The sequence below is a fragment of the Heteronotia binoei genome, chromosome 19, assembly GCF_032191835.1.
Source record: "Heteronotia binoei isolate CCM8104 ecotype False Entrance Well chromosome 19, APGP_CSIRO_Hbin_v1, whole genome shotgun sequence".
Taxonomy (NCBI): Eukaryota; Metazoa; Chordata; class Lepidosauria; order Squamata; family Gekkonidae; genus Heteronotia; species Heteronotia binoei.
Genome location: NC_083241.1, coordinates 7,188,590 through 7,208,489, shown reverse-complemented (window position 1 = coordinate 7,208,489; position 19,900 = coordinate 7,188,590). Strand labels below are relative to the sequence as shown.

General features: G+C 49.6%; 1 protein-coding gene and 1 non-coding gene across 4 annotated transcripts in view; both read left to right on the top strand.

Moving 5' to 3' along the window:
• Positions 1-19,900, top strand: part of RGMA (repulsive guidance molecule BMP co-receptor a) — an 80,287-nt gene that overhangs the window by 9,990 nt on the left and 50,397 nt on the right. For 2 of the 3 annotated variants that reach the window (XM_060260152.1, XM_060260153.1), the window contains exon 2: positions 7,527-7,642. The exons of the other annotated variant lie outside the window; for it this stretch is intronic. In XM_060260152.1, the coding sequence (XP_060116135.1) occupies positions 7,527-7,642 (116 nt within the window). The remainder of the gene's footprint in view (positions 1-7,526; positions 7,643-19,900) is intronic. 3 annotated transcript variants of the gene reach the window in all.
• TRNAA-GGC (transfer RNA alanine (anticodon GGC)) lies at positions 10,867-10,933 on the top strand. The gene has a single exon. It is a non-coding gene; the product is annotated as a tRNA-Ala (tRNA).

Here is a 19,900-nt window from a genome sequence, read left to right as displayed (position 1 = left end):
TAAGATCAATAAAGTAATTATGGGTATAAGCTTTCCTGTGTTCACAACATACTGAGGCTGGCATAGAAATACATTATCCTACTTGGACAAAATGGTGAATCGTGAATTTGGGGAAGAGCAGAGAAGACATCTGCGAAAGAGCACTTGCCGTCTTTGAAAAAGAAGCGGGCTATTCCGTCTGAAAATAAAACAGTATCCCTCCCCCATTGGAAAGAGATGACTGATGTTATATAAAAAGTATAGATTCAAGAGATTAGTGGTGTTGGTCTAAAGCAGTAGAACAAAGTTTGACTCCAGTGGCGCCTTCATAACCAACCAAGTTTAATTCTGGGTATCAGGGCTTTTTTTTTTTTAGCAGGAATGCACAAGAACGCCATTTCGGCTGGCTTGGCATCAGAGGGTGTGGCCTCATATGCAAATGAATTCCTGTTGGGCTTGGTGAGAGCCAGTCTGGTGTAGTGGTTAAGTGTGTGGACTCTTATCTGGGAGAACCGGGTTTGATTCCCCCCTCCTCCACTTGCAGCAGCTGGAATGGCCTGGGTCAGCCAGAGCTCTCTTATCTGGGAGAACCGGTTTTGATTCCCCACTCCTCCACTTGCAGCAGCTGGAATGGCCTTGGGTCAGCCAGAGCTCTCTTATCTGGGAGAACCGGGTTGGATTCCCCACTCCTCCACTTGCAGCTGCTGGAATGGCCTTGGGTCAGCCAGAGCTCTCTTATCTGGGAGAACCGGTTTTGATTCCCCACTCCTCCACTTGCAGCAGCTGGAATGGCCTTGGGTCAGCCAGAGCTCTCTTATCTGGGAGAACCGGGTTTGATTCCCCCCTCCTCCACTTGCAGCAGCTGGAATGGCCTGGGTCAGCCAGAGCTCTCTTATCTGGGAGAACCGGTTTTGATTCCCCACTCCTCCACTTGCAGCAGCTGGAATGGCCTTGGGTCAGCCAGAGCTCTCTTATCTGGGAGAACCGGGTTTGATTCCTCACTCCTCCACTTGCAGCAGCTGGAATGGCCTTGGGTCAGCCAGAGCGCTCTTATCTGGGAGAACCGGGTTTGATTCCTCACTCCTCCAATTGCAGCAGCTGGAATGGCCTTGGGTCAGCCATAGCTATCATAGGAGTTGTCCTTGAAAAGGCAGTTTTTGTCAGAGCTCTCTCAGCCCCACCCACCTCGCAGGATGTCTGTTGTGGGGGGAGAAAATGTATGAGATTGTAAGCTGCTCTGAGTCTCTGATTCTGAGAGAAGGGATGCATAAAGCAATGTATAAATCTTCTTCTTCTTCTACCAAATAAAGCCCTGTGTGAAACAATGGTGTCGCCAAGGGGATGTGGCCTAATATGCAGATGAGTTCCTGCTGGGCTTTCTCTACCAAAAAAAAAGTCCTGCTGGGTATAAACTTTGTTATGCACGCCCACGAAAGCTCATACCCAGAAATAAACTTTATTGGTCTTAAAGGTGCCACTCGGCTCAAACTATGTTCTATAAAAAGGGGTTGATTTGTGTTGGTCTGAAGCAATAGTCCAAAGCAGGAGTCAAGTGGCAGCTTTTTAAAGGTGCAATATAAAACGGGGGTTGCACTCAGTTTCGTAGGCACCAGAAACTCCCCAGCCTTTCTTCCTGGTCTTCAAATCCACCCTTCAGACTCCACTGCTGATGTGTTTTGGTGGTTTTGCTTTTAAAGTGGATAGCAGAGAAGTGAAATGTGGGTAATTGAAGGGAGGGGGGGCGTTGCTCAGAGCTGGCTCTGGAGGAAAGATGGAAGGGCCCTGGGGGCTCCCTACAGAGAACAAAATACACAGAGGGGAAAAAATCTCAGCCAATCCTCTGACAAATGGCTCTGAATGCTTGGGATGTGTGGCCTTCATACCTCGTTTTTTTGCGACGTGGCTCCCGCAGGAGGGGAGAGAGCCACGCCATCTGCCAAACTGTGTTTACAACGGAGGCTTTGTTCCACCCAAAACGTCTAGGCGGTATTGTGAGGGGTTTTCTCAAACAGCCAGGGTCCTTTTGACAGTTGGGGCGGCCCCCGCAGAGGAGTTTGGGGCTGTTGCTAGGGTCGGCCTTTGCTTTGGGGAGCTGGGAGTTCTGGTTGGAACCAGGTTCCTTCCAGGCTGGTATCTGTCTGAGTGTGGAGGCGATCAAAACCTCCACCTGTTACCTGTCTTCCTTTTTGCAGAGTTACCAATCTCGAGGCAGGGCCTGGCGTTTTCCAAGAAACTGAGCCTCAAACTACCAAGATCAGTTCCCCTGGAAGAAATGTCAACTTTAGGGGGCAGTCTTTATGGTATTAAGAGCCCCGTGGCGCAGAGTGTTAAAGCTGCAGCACTGCAGTCTTAAGCTCTACTCATGACCTGAGTTCGATCCCCGGTGGAAGCTGGGTTTTCAGGTAGCCGGCTCGAGGCTGACTCAGCCTTCCATCCTTCCGAGGTCAGTAAAAATGAGTACCCAGCTTGCTGGGGGGGGGGGGAGTGTAGCTGACTGGGGAAGGCAATGGCAAACCACCCCGTAAAAAGTCTGCTGTGAAAACGTTGTGAAAGCAACGTCACCCCAGAGTCGGAAACGACTGGTGCTTGCACAGGGGACCTTTCCTTTCCTTTCTTTATGGTATACCATAGAGCAAGAGTGGCCAAACGTGGCCACATGCGGCTCTTTCACACATTTTGTGTGGCTCTTGAAGCCCTCACTGCCCCATTGACTGGCATGGAGAAGGCATTTCTCTCTTTAAATCATTTAAAGTTGCTTTCTTTCTACCTCTCCCTTCCCATCTATTTTCCTTCCTTCCTACCTTCTGGCTTTCAAACATCTGACATTCATATCTTGCAGCTCTCAAACATCTGACATTTATTCTATGTGGCTCTTATGTTAAGCAAGTCTGCCCACCCCTGCCATAGAGTCTAGGAGAAAGTCGTCCTAGAGTGACGTCACATCTCTGCTGTGCTCTCCACTGTCCCCAGACTCAGCTGTCTCCAGGGGACAGGCCATGTTGGCAACCATACCCTTCAGGGGTCTCTCCCTTTCTCCTCTCGAATCTGTCCCAGCACAAGAAAGCAAAACTTCCTTAAGTTTAGAACAAAGTAGGAGTCCAGTAGCAGCTTTAAGACCAACCAAGTTTTATTCAGAATGTAAGCTTTCGTGTGCTTGAAGCACGCTTCGTCAGACAATAACACGGAATGGCAAGCAGTCCTACGTATAGAAAGAGCGGGCAGTGAATTTGTATGTGAAATCATGGAAATGATTTTTTAGCAGATTAGAAGGATCACAACTTGGGGCCTGGGGATCGTTGGTTTGTGTTGACTGGGCAGAAACAACGGCAAAGGCAGTAAACATCAGACTAGCAGACTGATGTCTATGTTTAGGTATCCCAAGTGTGAAGTGCAATAAATAAGTTTAGTGTCTTTTAAGATGCAAGCCTGAGATCCAAGCAGGGTTCAGCTACTGTGCCAGAAGCACAGCTCGCTCCTCAGCAATTCAGCTGAGGGCTCGCTCACTCAAATCCACTGTAAGTTCTGTGCCAAGTGCTGTGAGATCAGAACCGCTAGCTGTCCAGGGCTCGCTTTCCAGGTTCGGAAGAAACTTCAAATTGCAGAAGGAGTACGAACTAGAGGTTGTGGGTTCAGGTCTGCTGAGGGTTCACCACACGTGTAGAATCCATTTCTCTTACCCCGCGTATGAAGCCTTCACATTTTCTGTTATCGATGAAGGGAGATTTGACTTTGGAGCGCCCTGGAGATCTTGTTGCTTTTTAAGTGCTACAGGACTCGAATCCAGCTTTTCTGTCGCAGACCAAAACGGCTGCCCACCTGAAACTTATCTTCACATTTCCTGTTGCCCTGGACTTATTTTTTTAAACCCATCTTGCCTCTAAAGAGCTCAGGTTGACATGGACGGTTCTCTGCTCCTAGTTTATCCTCCCAACCAGGGCTCTCTTTTTTGGTAGAAAAAGCCCAGCAGGAGCTCATTTGCATATGAGGCCACACCCCCTGTCACCACCACTGTTGTTTCACACAGACCAAAAGGAACTCATTTGCATATTAGGCCATACCCCTTGTCACCATTGTTTCACATGGACTTTTGTAGAAAAAAGCCAGCAGGAACTCATTTGCATATTAGGCCACACACCCTGACGGCACCATTGTTGCACAAGGGGCTTTTGTAGAAAAAGGCCAGCAGGAATTCATTTGCATATTAGCCCCCCCCTCCTGACGACACCATTGTTTCACAAAGGGCTTTTTGTAGAAAAAGGCCAGCAGGAACTCATATGCATATTAGGCCACACCCCCTGATGCCGAGCCAGCCGGAACGGCATTCCTGTGCGCTCCTGCTCAAAAAAAATCCCTGATTATGACAATTCTGTGAGGTGAGCTAAGCAGAAATCCACATCAGACGTGCCGTGGGAGTTCCACATTCAATGCTCTCAGTGATTTGAAAACGATAAATTCAGGTGTGCAAGGTCCGACTTGGACTGGGACTGTGGGGAAATGGGGATTTCAGTTTCCTGTGTGCCAAAGGGAAGAGGCTTTAAAAATCTCCAGATCCAAAAGGAATACCCCGCCCACCCAAAACAACAACACACACACAAACATTTCCTGCAAATCAAATCTAGAAATCACTGGGAACACGGAACTCACCGAACGCAGCTGGTTGGACCCCAAGAGAGAAGAATTCACTGGAGACTACCAGGGGACTTTATGAGTGGGTGTGGATTTGGAAGCGCTAACCACTACACTCACACTGCCGCCTGAAGTAGTTGTGGAGATAGTTTTCTGGTTGATATACAGTGAAATTTCCACAGATCTAGTCAAACTATTTAGTCTGGGGGAAGGATCCAATCAGCAGATTAAAGAACACAAACTTCAGCAAACTTAACACAGGGTGAATTTCTAGAGGGGGTCCCACCAACAAGGGGCCACCATGGAAAAGACCCTCCCTCTGGCGTCTGCACCCAGTGATCTCATGAAGTTTGTCCGTGCCAGCCTGTTTCTCTTACTGGTGTGAACTCACACTCTCACAGATGTCGCAGTTTGCTGGTTTGGGGGGCACTAAGTCATCCTGATAGCTACACAGAACCTCCATGTCCAGGATCAGTGTACCTGCGAGATTGCTATCACCGATATGCTTTGCTCATGAGGGCATTTCCTGCTTCAGAAGCCACTTATGCATATCCGCTTTCTCATAAAGCCAAATGGGAAATTTTCCCAACACAAAAAATTTAAGATCATTTGGATCATGATGTAAATCACGAAAATGTTCTGAAAGAGGAGCTTCAGGCACAAAATTCTTCACACGGGACCTATGTTCCAAGACGCGGGTACGTACCGCCCGTCTGGTGCTTCCACAATATATTTTTTTACATGGACACAAAATTATATAAATGCAACCTTTAGTGGAACGTGTTGTTGTATCTTTTAATTTAACTCTAAAACCTGATCTTGGATGTTGAAACTCTCTGAGTTCCAAAGATAAAAAGGCAAGCGGAGCACGTCCCGTATTGATGGTGCCCCCCCCCCCCCAACGTAAGTAGGAAAGGGCATTTTCTTAAAGTCAGATCTCACCAAAGTGTCGGATAAGTTTTTGGCCCTACAGTATCCTATTTTTGGAAAATTACTACACCCAGGTAAGTCTTTTACCAAGAACCAATTTTTTTAAGAGTGTTTTGGATAGAATAAGAAACTGGAGAAAATTGAAATGCGCAGGTCAGTATCTTTAACCCTTGAGTTGCCCCCTCCTGGTGAGTGTCTTTGGTTAACACAGCATTTCTTGGCGTATTGTTAACTTTCTACAAGCTGCAGTCAAAGTACGCTCTGAGTATCCCCGAGCTTCAAACCGTTTACAAATTCTATTCTTTTTCGGTTTCAAGATCTTCCAGACATGCAGAGTTCCGTTTTGCCCTTATTAGTTGAGAAAGAGGTAAACTTTTTTCCAGATGGCTATGATGACACGAGTCATATCTTAAAGGCGTGGTTTTATCTATTGATTTGCGATAAGGTTTCACTGCCCGCGTATTAGCACTGCGCTTGAAGACCAAAGTGTCCAAAAAAGAAACCATGCCAACATCTGCCTGATAGTTAAATTGAATAGATGAACGGAATCCATCCATTTCAGTAATGGATCTACCACACCGCTATTAGATATTACAGCCATCGCATCATCAATACATCGACGAAACCAAATCAAGGACGAAAAAAAAGGATTAACGAGTGGGTTACAATAGAACCGATCCTCCAAGAAATCCATAAATAAACAGGCAACGCTGGGAGAAAATGGGCTGCCTAGAGAGACACCTTTAACTTGTAAGCGGGGTGGGGGGGGGGGGAGAGAGGGAAATGTCTGCTGGGCACTCCATTATTCCCTATGGAGACCCGGTTCCCATAGGGTATAATGGAGAATGGGTCTGTGGGTATCTGGGGCTCTGGAGGGGGAGCTGTTTTTTGAGGTGGAGGCACCAAATTTTGCACCATAGCATCCAGTGCCTCTCCTCAAAACACCATCCAAGTTTCAAAAGGATTGTAGCAGGGGGTCCAATTCTATCAGCCCCCAAAGAAAGTTCCCCTATCCTTCATTGTTTCTAATGGAGGGAAGGCATTTAAAAGGTGTGCGGTCCCTTTAAATGTGATGGCCAGAGCTCCCTTTGGAGTTCAATCGTGCTTGCCGCAACCTTGCTCCTGGCCCCACCTCCCAAAGTCTCCTGGCTCCACCCCCAAAGTCCCCAGATCTTTCTTGCATTGTACTTGGCAAGCCTACTTTGTGGAGAGGGGCCAACGCCCCAAAGGCAGTGTTCCTTCTAAGCTGTGAGCGTGAGCTAGCTCACAGATTTTTACCCTCCAGCTCACACCTTTTTGCGTTACCTCAGGAAGGATGACTCCAGATCGCACTCATTTCTGCAGCAGCTCGCCGCTTGAATGCCAAGAGCTCACAAACTAGAATCTTGGCTCGCTAGACTCGCAGTTTAAAGGGAACGTTGCCCAAGGCATGACCACTTCTCAACCCCTGTGGACGCCAGAGGCCCCATTTGACCCTAGGGCCCCCCCGCCAGCTGCCGAGCCCTCGCCTGCCCCAGTTGCAACCTTCCCCTCCTTCCTCCTTCAAGTTTCCCTCGAGCTCCAGCGTCTGGAATCCAGCTGCAAAAAAACCCCGCAACTCCTCCCTTCCGACGCAGCCCCTTGGAACGTCCCTGTAACCGGAGCCCCGCCTGGACGACGCAGGCGGATCCCAGCTCCTGAATGGCCCAGCCAGGCTCAGCAATGCAGGCATTGGCAGGCGCCACGTCCTGATTGACGGCTGGGGCGGTCTTCTAGGGAGAGGAGGCGGGTGGGATGTGCGGGGCGCGTTCAGAACCGTGTAGGCTTCCCCTGCAGCCAGTTGCCTCCTCTGGAGTTCTGTTTCGTCCGCTGGCGTTTTTGCCTCCCGCGTCTCCTCCTCCCTTGCAGCTGCTGTTGCTGTTTCGTCCTCTCCTTCCTCTGACTCTTTTCTTTTTCTCTCTCTCTCTTGTCTCCCTGTCTGTCTGTCTGTCCGCCTTTGCAAACCACTCTAGGGAGAGGATAGTGGTTAGAGGCGAAGCTGGATGGATGGGTATGGGGAAAGGGGCAAGAGCGGATGCCCTGCGACTGCTCCAGACCCTCTTCCTCTCCCTCTGCGTCTTCCCAACAGGTAAGTTGCCCTTGGATTGTTGAGAACCTTGTCGATATCTGCCCGGCTTGCTTTCTTCCACGCCGGTGCCTTTGGGGGAGCTGCTGCCTCGGGTCCTTTCCCGCCCTCTCCTCCTTCCAGGGGGCCTCTCCCGGCCCCCCACATGGGACGCTCGCCCTCCCCAGCGGTCGGATCCCACCTTTTTTGGGGGGGCACGTTTCCCTTCCCCAGCTGCGCCCAGCTGTCTCCGACTGGGCAGGAGAACCCGGCCCAAGAGATCCACTCCAGCAACAGGGGAGAGGGGCCGGTTGGTGGCGCGGGCAAAAAGAGGTCCCTGGCCCGGTAGGGGGATCGGGTTTAGCCGCTCAGCGCGACGGGCGGTTTGGGGAACGAGCCGCAGCGGAGGGAAGGCGCTGCGTTTCCCCGAAGAGGGGGAAGAGGGCGACGCTTATTCTCCTGAGCAGCCGGGTTAAAACGGATAAAAGGAAGTACTTCTTCACCCAAAGGGGGATTAACGTGTGGAATTCACTGCCCCAGGAGGTGGTGGCGGCCACAAGTATAGCCACCTTCAAGAGGGGGTTAGATAAAAATATGGAGCAGTGGTCCATCAGTGGCTATTAGCCACAGACATTGGCCTGATCCAACAGGGCTTCTCTTATGTTCTTATGTGACACAGAGTGTTGGACTGGATGGGCCACTGGCCTGATCCAACAGGGCTTCTCTTATGTTCTTATGTGACACAGAGTGTTGGACTGGAGGGGACATTGGCCTGATCCAACAGGGCTTCTCTTATGTTCTTATGTGACACAGAGTGTTGGACTGGATGGGCCACTGGCCTGATCCAACAGGGCTTCTCTTATGTTCTTATGTGACACAGAGTGTTGGACTGGATGGGCCACTGGCCTGATCCAACAGGGCTTCTCTTATGTTCTTATGTGACACAGAGTGTTGGACTGGATGGGCCATTGGCCTGATCCAACAGGGCTCCTCTTATGTTCTTATGTGACACAGAGTGTTGGACTGGATGGGCCCCTGGCCTGATCCAACAGGGCTCCTCTTATGTTCTTATGTGACACAGAGTGTTGGACTGGATGGGCCATTGGCCTGATCCAACATGGCTTCTCTTATGTTCTTATGTTCTCCTCCGATGAAAACTTCTGGTTTCTTTTTCTTTTTTCTTTTGAGCTCTCCCCCCGCCTCCCCTCCCCTCCCAGCGAGTTCCCTGCACTTTCCACGACTTTGGTTGGGCTTGGAAATGTTCAGAAAGGGACGCGGGGGTTGGGGGGGGGCGGTGCGTGAGATTAGGCGAAGTAGGCAGCCGTCTAGAGCGCCACCTGGCCTAGGGGCGCCTCTGGACACCCGCTCCTTAACGCGCAGCTCCGGCTCTTGAGCGCTGCTGCCTTGTCCTCTCGGGAGCCGCCCCCCTCTTCCCCAGGTGCGACTTGGGCTCCCCCCCCCTCGTCCTCTCCTGCCACCTTCCTTCCAGGCCCGGCCAGCAAGCGCTTAGTCTCGCAATATCTTTTTTTTATATATAACTTATCCCATTTTAAAAAAAAATGAAATAGCAAGAAATTAAAAATGCGAACATTTTCAAGTTTGGCGCTCTTCGTTTTCCCCACGATTTTGTTTCTTGAGAACCGGGAAAGGGGGCGCTAGGGGGGGGGGGGTGACTCGCCTAGGGTGCCGGAAAGCCTGGCACCGGCCCTGGGGTGGAAATCCAGGTGTGCCCTTTCCTTTTTGGAAGACCTTTCCAGATGGGTTAGGCCAGCAAGCCAAGCGAGGGATGATTAAGAGGTGCCTTTGTTGGAAGGAACGGTGTTAGTGTGGATAAGGAGGCAGGCGCTGATTTTTCTTTTGGGGGGGGGGGGAAGGGGGGGTCGTTCTTGAGCCCCATAAGTGTGAGGAATACGTTTGCCCCACTGTGCTGGATCTGGAACGTAATAAACCGAGTCCAATTCCCTGTGGGGGGGTGGGGGAAGAGAGAGATGAGAGAAGCCTATTGACACACGTTTGGAGAAACGTGTCTGCAGACATCTCTCCTGTCCCGACCTGCCTCCACTGTTGCCGTCTCTCTTGTGTTCTTTGGGTTGAAGCCTTCGTGCAAAAGCGGTTGCCAGATGTGCAAATGTAAAAAAAAAAAAGAAAAGAGGTGGGGGGGGGGGGCGGGGAGAGAGCTCTATCTGGAAAGACGCGCGTTGTCCTCTCCCTTCCCCAAGCAAGCCCCGTTCGCTTTCCTTGAATTCTTCTGGACCAAAGGAAACTTGTCTCTTTTGCTAACTTCGCTTTTGCAACCCTCCCCCCCCCCAGTGTTCTTTCTCTTCTCCCCCCCCCCCACTTGAAGCCGCCCAGGTTTGTTTTCACGGTGTCATGAGCAAAAGAGAGAGGGGATTTTTCAGAATCACAGCTGAAAACGCCATCTGTTTCCAATGAATCCCCCCCATCGCTTTTTCACAGTCTTTCTGGCCGATTCTCGCTTGCAAATTCCTTCAAGCTCGGAGGGACTTGTTTTTGTTGGGGGAGGGGAGCGTAACTTCACACAGGGCGAGTTGTTCCTTCCCAAACTCTCCAGTTTCTTTACCTCTGCTCTCCCCCCCTCCCATACACACACACACACACAACCCCCCACCTTCGTCGGAGGCAGGAGGAGGAAAAGTAGAAGCAACGATTCATGCCCTGGAAGGGAAATCTCCTAAAACGGTGTGCGTGGCGGCTCTTTTGTCTTTGCAAACTGCCAAGGAAATAATTCCCTTTCTTGAAAGGAGGGAGATGCAATTCTTTCGGGTTTGCCGCGGTCAGGGGTGCATGCCTCTCTTCTCCCCAACTCCAGTTTTGGGATCTTTTGGGCCTGCTTTTGAGAGCCTGCGTTAAAAAAAATACCGCTATGATCTAAATGCAGTTTTGCTAGGGAGGCCCGATCCAATCCAGCGTGTTGCTGGGTTTCTTTTGATACGAAACACGTTTGCTCACCTGAAAAGGTGGGACTTGATATTACATCTTGGGTGTTCGCCACTGACCTGTGATTAGGGGACGGACGGTGGCTCAGTGGTAGAGCATCTGCTTGGCAAGCAGAAGGTCCCAGGTTCGATCCCCGGCATCTCCAACTAAAAAGGGTCCAGGCAAATAGGCGTGAAAAACCTCCGCTTGAGACCCTGGAGAGCCGCTGCCAGTCTGAGTAGACAAGATGGACCAAAGAGGGTCTGGTTTAGTATAAGGCAGCTTCATATGTTCATATATATGGGAGGGACGGTGGCTCAGTGGTAGAGCATCTGCTTGGCAAGCAGAAGGTCCCAGGTTCAATCCCTGGCATCTCCAACTAAAAAGGGTCCAGGCAAATAGGTGTGAAAAACCTCCGCTGGAGACCCTGGAGAGCCGCTGCCAGTCTGAGAAGACAATACTGACTTTGATGGACCGAGGGTCTGATTCAGTAGAAGGCAGCTTCATATGTTCATAACCAAGTGGAGAGGGCTTACAATGGGGTACTCTCTGGCTTCTGGCATGGAAACCCCAGGAGATAATGAAGCAAGTTATAGGTAGAGCTCGCCCTAGACTTTCATGCACCCTAGGCAAGACTAATTTCTGGCACCCCCCCCCCTCCACTGATAGCATCACCAAGTCACATGGGGGGGCATCCAGTTCAGCACCCCCAGAAGACTGGCGCCCTAGGCAATCCCCTAGTTCGCTTCGTGGCAGAGCCGGACCTGGTTATGGGGGTCCGTAAACGTCTGCCCCTGTTCCTTGGGGTTTCTACCCCGGTCGTAACTCAAGGGGCAGGAACTGCGATATAAAACCCTTCCGCTTGTTTTGGGCTTCACCTCTAATTCCATTTGCAAAGTCTTCAGCCGTGTCCCCTTGGAACGTTACAGCGTCACGGGATCGGACCGAGGTCCACCGTCCAGCATCCCATTTCCGCTGCAGGACGGATGAATGTTTCTTGAAGGGCACGAGCAAGGCACAAATAAGGGGTGTCGAACTCATTCGTTATGAGGGCCGGATCTGACATAAATGAGACTTTGTTGGGCCGGGCCTTGTCTAGTTGGGCTGAGCCATGTGTGTATCTATTTAAGATTAGGTAGCAGAGATGTAAATTTTATACAGGACACAGATAAACACAAATATATATATTTTAAAAAAACATGCTTAAAACATTAGCACTCTTTGATCTTGAAGATACCTTCTTTGTATTTCGCCCACGGGATCCAGGGAACTGGGCAAAGGAAGCTCTGGCTCTTTCCTTACTTCCCCAGGGGATTGCGGGGAGGAGGAGACTCAGCCAACAGAATGAAGAGAGGCTTGGTTCGGTAGCTCTGCTGCGCAATTGAGAGAGCCTGGCAAAGCAAACTATTCCTCCCTCCCTTCCTCCCCGAGGGAGGAGCCTCAGCCAATGGAGAAAAATAGATGTTTTGCTCTGTAGCTCCTGTGCAATTGGGCAAGCCTTGCAAAGCAAGCTGCGATGCAGAAGGGAGCAAGAGAGGGGGAGAAGGAAGCAGATGACAGCCAGTTGCTCGGGGGCCTGATAGGAGCTCTCCGGGGGCCTGATTTGGCCCCCAAACTGCATGTTTGACACCCCTGGTGTAAAGCTTTGCCTCTGTTCTTGAGAGATATTCTGCCCCTGTACATGCAGGTTCCATTGAAGGTGGAGCTTCCGTAGCCAATAGCCCTTAACAGACCTGTTCTCCATAAAGCTGTTGAATTCTTGTTTTCAAAAAGCCACCTAAGCTAATGGGCAATGTACTCTCTAGAAAACAGCAAATTTCAGATAATTCCCCCTTCTGCAGAGGCATACTTCTTGGTCCCTGTTCTGATCTTACCACTGATTGGATGACCCCCTGGTATTAAGAGAGGGTCAGAGTAAGGTTAATTTCTCTCACAAGTGTTAAGATATTTTTTAACGTCTATCGTTCCCCCCCATCTTTGCCTCAAGCTGAAGAACCATGCAGCTGTATGCAAGTTCAGTCCAATTGGCTTCCAGGGACATTTGTCTTGGGTTGCATTATAGTCTCCAGCACTAGAGAGAGAAAAAGACCAATGATGGGATCTTGTAGTTGAAGCACACTACAAGAAACACAAAACATAACTGTATTGTTAAGGTGGTGCCATTCATGGAGAATGTTTTGGCCAGCAATGAGATGGAAGGCTTTGCACAGTTTTTTTTAAAGGTACTGGCTTACTTCTTCACTTCATATCGTTCAACAAGAAACGACTTTAACGATACCGATAAAGTGGCAACACGAAATGTCTATTATTTATTTGTTTGTTTGTTTGTTTATTTATTTCGATTTATATCCCACCCTACCCCACCGAAGCAGGCTCAGGGCGGCTCACAACATAACAATTCTAACAATAAAATTAAGAATTAAAATACATTAATAATTTACACAATAAAATAAACGCAATTCATCAGTGTGCTACCCCACAGTCTCCCTTAAAATATTCAGATGCCGGTCAGTTGTATGCCAACCGGAAGAGGACTGTCTTACAGGCCCTGCGGAACTGCCCAAGGTTCCGCAGGGCCCTCACCTCTTCCGGCAGCTGGTTCCACCAGCAAGGGGCTGTGATCGAAAAAGCCCTGTCCCTAGTTGACTTCAAACGGGCCTCCTTTGGCCCGGGGATTGTAAGGAGATTTTGAGAACCCGATCTCAGCACTTTCTGGGGAACATGTGGGGAGAGACGGTCCCTAAGGTAGGCAGGTCCTAGGCCATATAGGGCTTTAAAGGTAATGACCTGCATCTTGTACCAAACTCGGTATATTATTGGCAGCCAGTGCAGTCCCTGAAGCCCCGGCTTTAAGGGCACATTCAAAACAGCAAAACATCATGCTGTTGTCTCCTACTGATACCCATGCTAGCAGAAAGTGCAGGGCATTATTGTAACTAGTCAATTGGATGCTGAATGACTAAACAACAAAGAGCTCGGATGAAAATTGTTTCTTACTGTCCATTTTTGTGACATTCATAAGTTAAAGTATGGTAGCCTGGACATATCACAGTTACGTTTTGTGTTTCTTGTAGTACATTATCGTCTCACAGGTTAGATTCCGGACATATTTCCTCTAAGATAAGGCCAGCTGAATTCAGTAGGACTATTTTCACCCCTAAGAAAGGCCGCCACTGGCTGGCTGTCAGATTTCTTGGGATAACAGACTTTTCAATCAGATCCAGCTAGGTGATCCCCCTTTCACCAAACCTACCCTTCCAGCCACTGGAGAGTTCCTTTCCTCATCTGTTCGGTATGCTGTGTCTTCGGACCAGTTCAGCTCCCCCAAATGCATTTTGCTACGCTGGGAGGACACTCCAGCTTTCCAGCTGCGGTGTGTTTGTTAGACAGAGTTGAAGTTTCTCAGATCTGACATAAATCTGAACTGTTTATGTCTCTGGGTGCTTGCACACCCTCTAAATAATGCACTTTTGACACACTTTGCAACTGAATTTGACTACGAGATGTGGCAAAACCCACTTGCAAACAGTCGCTGAAGTGGATTGAAACGGCATTGTTTAGCATGTGTGAAAGCGACGCATCTGGAGTAGTGTTGTGGGTTCAAGGTGGATCGTTCTCGGCCAAGAGGCAAAGCAGGAGAGCATTCTGAGGCCTCACACCCCAATCTCCCACAGTGGGGGAAGCAGAAAGGACAGATGTAGCTTACTAGTGGGTGCCCAGTTGACCTCGACAGTCCCAGCCAGATCTAAACCCCTGTTCAGCTCTGAGGCTCTTGAAGTAGCCGGGCAGTAACTACTGAGGTAACCAGGCAGTATCTACTGAAGTAGCCGGGCAGTATCTGCTGAGATAGCCAGGCAGTATCTGCTGAAATAGCCAGGCAGTATCTACTGAAGTAGCCAGGCAGTATCTAATAAGTAGTCAGGTAGTATCTACTGGCATGTTAGCTGTGTTCAGCGGTAGGGAAGAGGAACCAGAGTTATATGTTAGAATGATAGAGCGGTTCAAAGATCTGGGAGATAGAGTGGTTCAAAGATCTGGGAATCCCCGCTCTGCCGTGGAAGCTCACTGGATGATCTGGAGGCAGTCTGATCCTCAACTTGAGGATAAAATGGAGGAGAGTAGAACAGTGTCAGCCAATCAGGGTTTCCACGGACGAGCAGTGAAGTAAATGAAATATATACATGTAGGAATAACTCAGCTGTGTCTTCTGTTTTGCTTTGGAAAAGATGGGGGGGGGGGACAAGATTGTGAATCCAACCTTGTCAGTTCTCTAAAGGATCGAAGAGGGTATTATTCCCCTCTCCCGGCCTTGTTTCACAGGAGATAAAGGCAATAACTGTCTTGTTTTAATTATATTGCTGGGTGTATTCTGGCTGCTGTATTTCACAGGGTTTGTTGTGTGCAGTGCCTAATCACAAAGCATTTGCATGTGCTGAAAAACACAACTGAAACGATGACTAGTCGAGATTGTGATCAGGGGCCCGTTAACATCAGTCGGAGTTGTGCCATTAAGAATGCGGCGTTGGGCACCACTGAGGCCTGCAAAACCCCCTTCCGAAACCAAGGCCCTTTGAATGAGCTCAGGATCTTCTCTAGGATGGGCCCTCCTTCCTTCTAGGGATCCCCAAAGATCGGAGGGGCTCTCTGGCCTTCCGGGATCTGCAGCAGACATTTTTCCCCTCCGCCACACGATTTGGGAGCCGCTTAATCCCAGATAAGGACTGGCTTTCTTGGTGGCAGTTTTGGATCAGATAAGCTGATAAACGGCTCTTGTCTCTTTGCCGGCAGAGCTCTTCTGCTAAGCCGAAATTTAGAAAGGGGGTTAGAGGTTGTTCGGGACATCTGAGCTCTTACAAAAGTCAGCGCTTGGCTTGAGAGATCCCCCAGATGCAAGAAAGATGGCAAAGTGACCGGAGGAAAGGAATCCATTTTGATTTTGGGAGAAGACCTTTCTCAGCTTGCAGTCCTGGAGAAATGCTACCTGCTAGGCAGGGGAGACAGGGTTAGATGGGGGGTTGCCAATCCCCAGTTGGGGGATTTGAAGGCCCTCCCCCCGCTTCAGGGTCTTCAGAAAGCGAGGGGAGGGAAATGTGTACTGAGACCGATTCGCTTAGGGTATAATGAATAATAGATCCACGGGTACCTGGGGCTCTGGGGGGGGGCTGTTGTGTTGATGTAGAGGCACCAGATTTTCAGCATAGCATTTGATGCCTCTCCTCATAAGACCCTCCAAGTTTCAAAAAGATTGGACCAGGGGGTCCAATACTATGACCCCCCAAAGAAGGTGCCCCTACCCTTCATGATTTCCAATGGTGGGAAGGCATTTCAAAGGTGTGCAGTCCCTTTACACGTGAAGGCCAGAACTCCCTTTGGAGTTCAATCGTGCTTGCCGCAACCTTGCTCCTGGCCCCACCCCCAAAGTCTCCTGGCTCCACCCCCAAAGCCCCCAGATATTTCTTGAATTGGACATGGCAACCCTAAAGATGGATCCGTGGTCTCACGGCAGCTGCTGCTTATAACCAGGTTCAGGCAGGTAGCCGTGTTGGTCTGAAGCAATGGAACAAAGTTTTGAGTCCAGGGGCTCCTTGAAGACCAACAAATTTAATTCTGGGTGTCAGGTTTCATGTACATGTGCACGAAAGCTTACACATAGGATTAAAGTGTTGTTGGTCTTCGAGATGCCACTGGTCTTTGTTCTGCGAGGGTTGCCAACCTCCAGATGGGATCTGGAGATATCTCAGAATGACAGGGGCTCTCCAGATAACAGATCTTCGTTCCCCTGGAGAGTGGGCTCTATCTAGGGTTGCCAAGTCCAATTCAAGAAATATCTGGGGACTTTGGGGGTGGAGTCAGGAGACTTTGGAGGTGGAGCCAGGAGGCATCGGGGTGGAGCCAAGATCAAGGCTGTGACAAGCATCATTGAACTCCAAAGGGAGTTCTGGCCATCACATTGAAAGGGACGGCACACCTTCCTTCCTTCCATAGGAAATAATGAAGGATAGGGGCACCTTCTTTTGGGGCTCATAGAATTGGACCCCCTGGTCCAATCGTTTTGAAACTTGGTGGGTACTTTGGGGAGAGGAACTAGATGTTATATGGAAAATCTGGTGCCTCTACTCCAAAAAACAGCCCCCCCAGAGCCCCAGATACCCACAGATCAATTCTCCATGATTTTCTATGGGAATAAATCTCCCTGGCGAATAATAAGAGTTCCCCGCAGACATTTCCCTCCCCTCCCCCCGCTTTCTGACGACCCTGAAGCGGGGGGGAGGGTCTCCAAACCGGGGAATCTCCTGCCCCCACCTGGAGATTGGCAACCCTAGCTCTATCACATCACAACCCAGCTGGAGTCCCTCACTTCCCCAAACTCTGCCTTCCGCAGGCTCCACCCGCAAATCTCCAGGAATTTCCCAATGCAAAACTGGCAGACAGGGGTGGAATTCTGGCAGGAGCTCCTTTGCATATTAGACCACACACCCCTGAAGTAGCCAATCCTCCAGGAGCTTACAGCGGGCCCTATACTAAGGGCCCTGTAAGCTCCAGGAGGATTGGCTACATCAGGGGGGGTGGGGCCTAATATGCAAAGGAGTTCCTGCTAGAATTGCACCCCTGGGTGTGACAAGCACAACTGATCTCCAAAGGGAGTTCTGGCTTTCACATCCCTTTTAAATGCCTTCTTTCCATTGGGGGGGCTTATAGAGCTGGTCACCCTAGTCCAATCTTTTTGAAACTTGAGGGGGGAGTTGAGGAGAGGCACCAGATGCGATGCTGAAAATTTGGTGCCTCTACCTCAAAAAATAACCCCCCAGAGCCCCAGATACTTACAGATTGATTCACCATTATACCCTATGGGGACTGGTCTCCATAGGGTATAATGGAGTGCCCAGTGGGCATTCAAAGGCCCCCTGTATGTTTTCTGATAACCCTGAAGTGGGGGAGGGCCTCCAAACCAGGGGATCCCCTGTCCCCAGCTGGAGCTTGGCAACCGGACCAGCTTGGACTGAGAGGTTTTGGGGGACACGCTAACACAGGAGGGTCTTCAAGGCTGAATTTCACGCCTGAAGCTAAATTTATGTATTGCTGATAACCAAAGACAATGGCAGTTTTGGCAGTTAAAAAAACAAAGCCCCATTACAAAGTTTTGATAAAAGACATCAGTTTGGGGGCAGGGAAAGCCTGGAATAATAACGGGAGGCCTGCAAATTGGGGTGCAGGTACATGAAGAAGAGCCAGTGTAGCATGGTGGTTAGAAGATCTGGAAGACCTGAGTTCAGATTACCGCTTGTGCCGTGGAAGCTCGCCGGGGGGACCTTGTGTCAGTCACATACTCTCAGCCTTGCCTAATTCACTGGGGGGGGCTGTAGCTGGGTCAAATGGGAGAAGGGAGCAGAATGCTGTAAGATGCTTTAGGTCCACATTGAGGGAAGAAAGCAAGATACAAATAAATAAATGTAGCCAGGGTGGGGCTTTTTTTGTAGCGGGAACTCCTTTGCATATTAGGCATATTAGGCCACACACCCCTGATGCATATTAGGCCACACACTCTCCAAGAGTTTACAGGGCCTACTGTAAGCTCCAGGAAGATTGGCTACAGAGGGGTGTGGTCTAATATGCAAAGAAGTTCCTGCTACAAAAAAACGGGACAAAATCCAGGGAGGAATGCGTCCCCATCGCAGCAGAATTGACCTTTCCCTGCCCGTCTGCCTAATGAGCCCCGAGCCCTATTTCCTTTCACAAGGACTGACTTGGCTCGTAAAAATTTTCTTTAAAGGCTCTGCAACCTGCAATTGTCAAATATTGTAATTAAGAGTGGAAATCCCAGAATGTGGCCATGGCTTTTTGGAAAAAAAAGAGAAAGAAACGAGGGCTGTAAAAATAGTAAACGGGTGTTTGATGGAAGCCTGAGCTGTTTTGTTTTTTTCACCCAGAGTTGGCACACATTTGCCCTTTCTGTCTCTTTAAATAAAATTGAAGAGGCTTTCACTTAGAGGGGATGAGGACAAGAAAACCCCCAGGGCAGATAGAGGGAGTTTGCCTGTCGCCTCCGGCTGTGAAAGTAATCCCTGCTGCAGCTGACTTGGTTTTGAGAAAACAGCCCCTGCAGCAAACAGCCCCCCAAGAAATTTCCCTGCAATCTAAAGGACCCATTTGCCCTTCTTGTTGAGGGAACAGAGTGCGAAAGTGCATGCGTGTGTGCGTGGGGGTCGTTTCATAGAAAAAGAGGTGCTGGAGCTCATTAAAAAAAGGTCAAGGCAGTCCCCTGTGCAAGCACCAGTCGTTTCCGACTCTGGGTGACGTTGCTTTCACGATGTTTTTGTGGCAGATTTTTTACAGGGTGGTTTGCCATTGCCTTCCCCAGTCATCTACACTTTCCCCCCCAGCAAGCTGGGGACTCATTTTACCGACCTCGGAAGGATGGAAGGCTGAGTCAACCTGGAGCTGGCTACCTGAACCAGCTTCCGCTGGGATCAAACTCAGCTTTACCACAGGGCTCATTAGCACAACTCATTTGCATATGCCCCCCCCACCCCCCCGACATCACCAGAAGGTGGACTCGATTAGATCAGCTCAGCATCTCCCTTCAAATGCTTCTTCTTGAATTAGAATTGTCGTAAGAAAACCTTACTCCCATCATACTTTTTAAATGACTTTCCCCTATGTGGCCACAGTGGCATGAGGAAGATTTCCATCTCTCTGTTTTGGTTATTGTCCCATTTTTTTTTTTTTTTGTGAGGAAAAATATTCGAGTTGGTCAAGCTGGGGCACAGAGGACTTTTTAAAAAAGTTGCTTCATTTCTACCCCACCTTTCTATCCTCAAAGCAGGTTGTGTCATTCTCCTCTGCTCCATTTCACCCTTACAGCAACCAGGGCAAGCCCAGCAGGAACTGATTTGTATATTAAGCCACACCTCCTGCCATCACCGTTGTTTCATGCAGAGCTTTTTTGTAGGAAAAGCCCAGCTGGAAGCCATTTGCATATTAGGCCACACCCCAATGTCAAGCCAGCCCGAACCGCATTCCTGGGCGTTCCTGCTCAAAAAAAGCCCTCACAACAACCACACAAGGTAGGTTAGGCTGAGAGGGTGTGGCTGGCCCCAGCTCAGCTTTCATGGCAGAGTGAGGATTCGAACTGGGGCCTCCCAGATCCTGGTCCAGAGCTTTGCTTCTTCTGGCAAACGGAGTAGCATAACTGCCTGTATCAGACAACAGGCTCATCCTTTGCTTTTCAACAGTTGTCAGCCCCAGAAAGCTCGCAAACTCTAAGTAGAGTCTGTTTTTCTTGCTGTTGGTCCCTACCATGCAGTATTCCAAGGTAGACTGCGTCTGCTCATGGAGGATAAATTT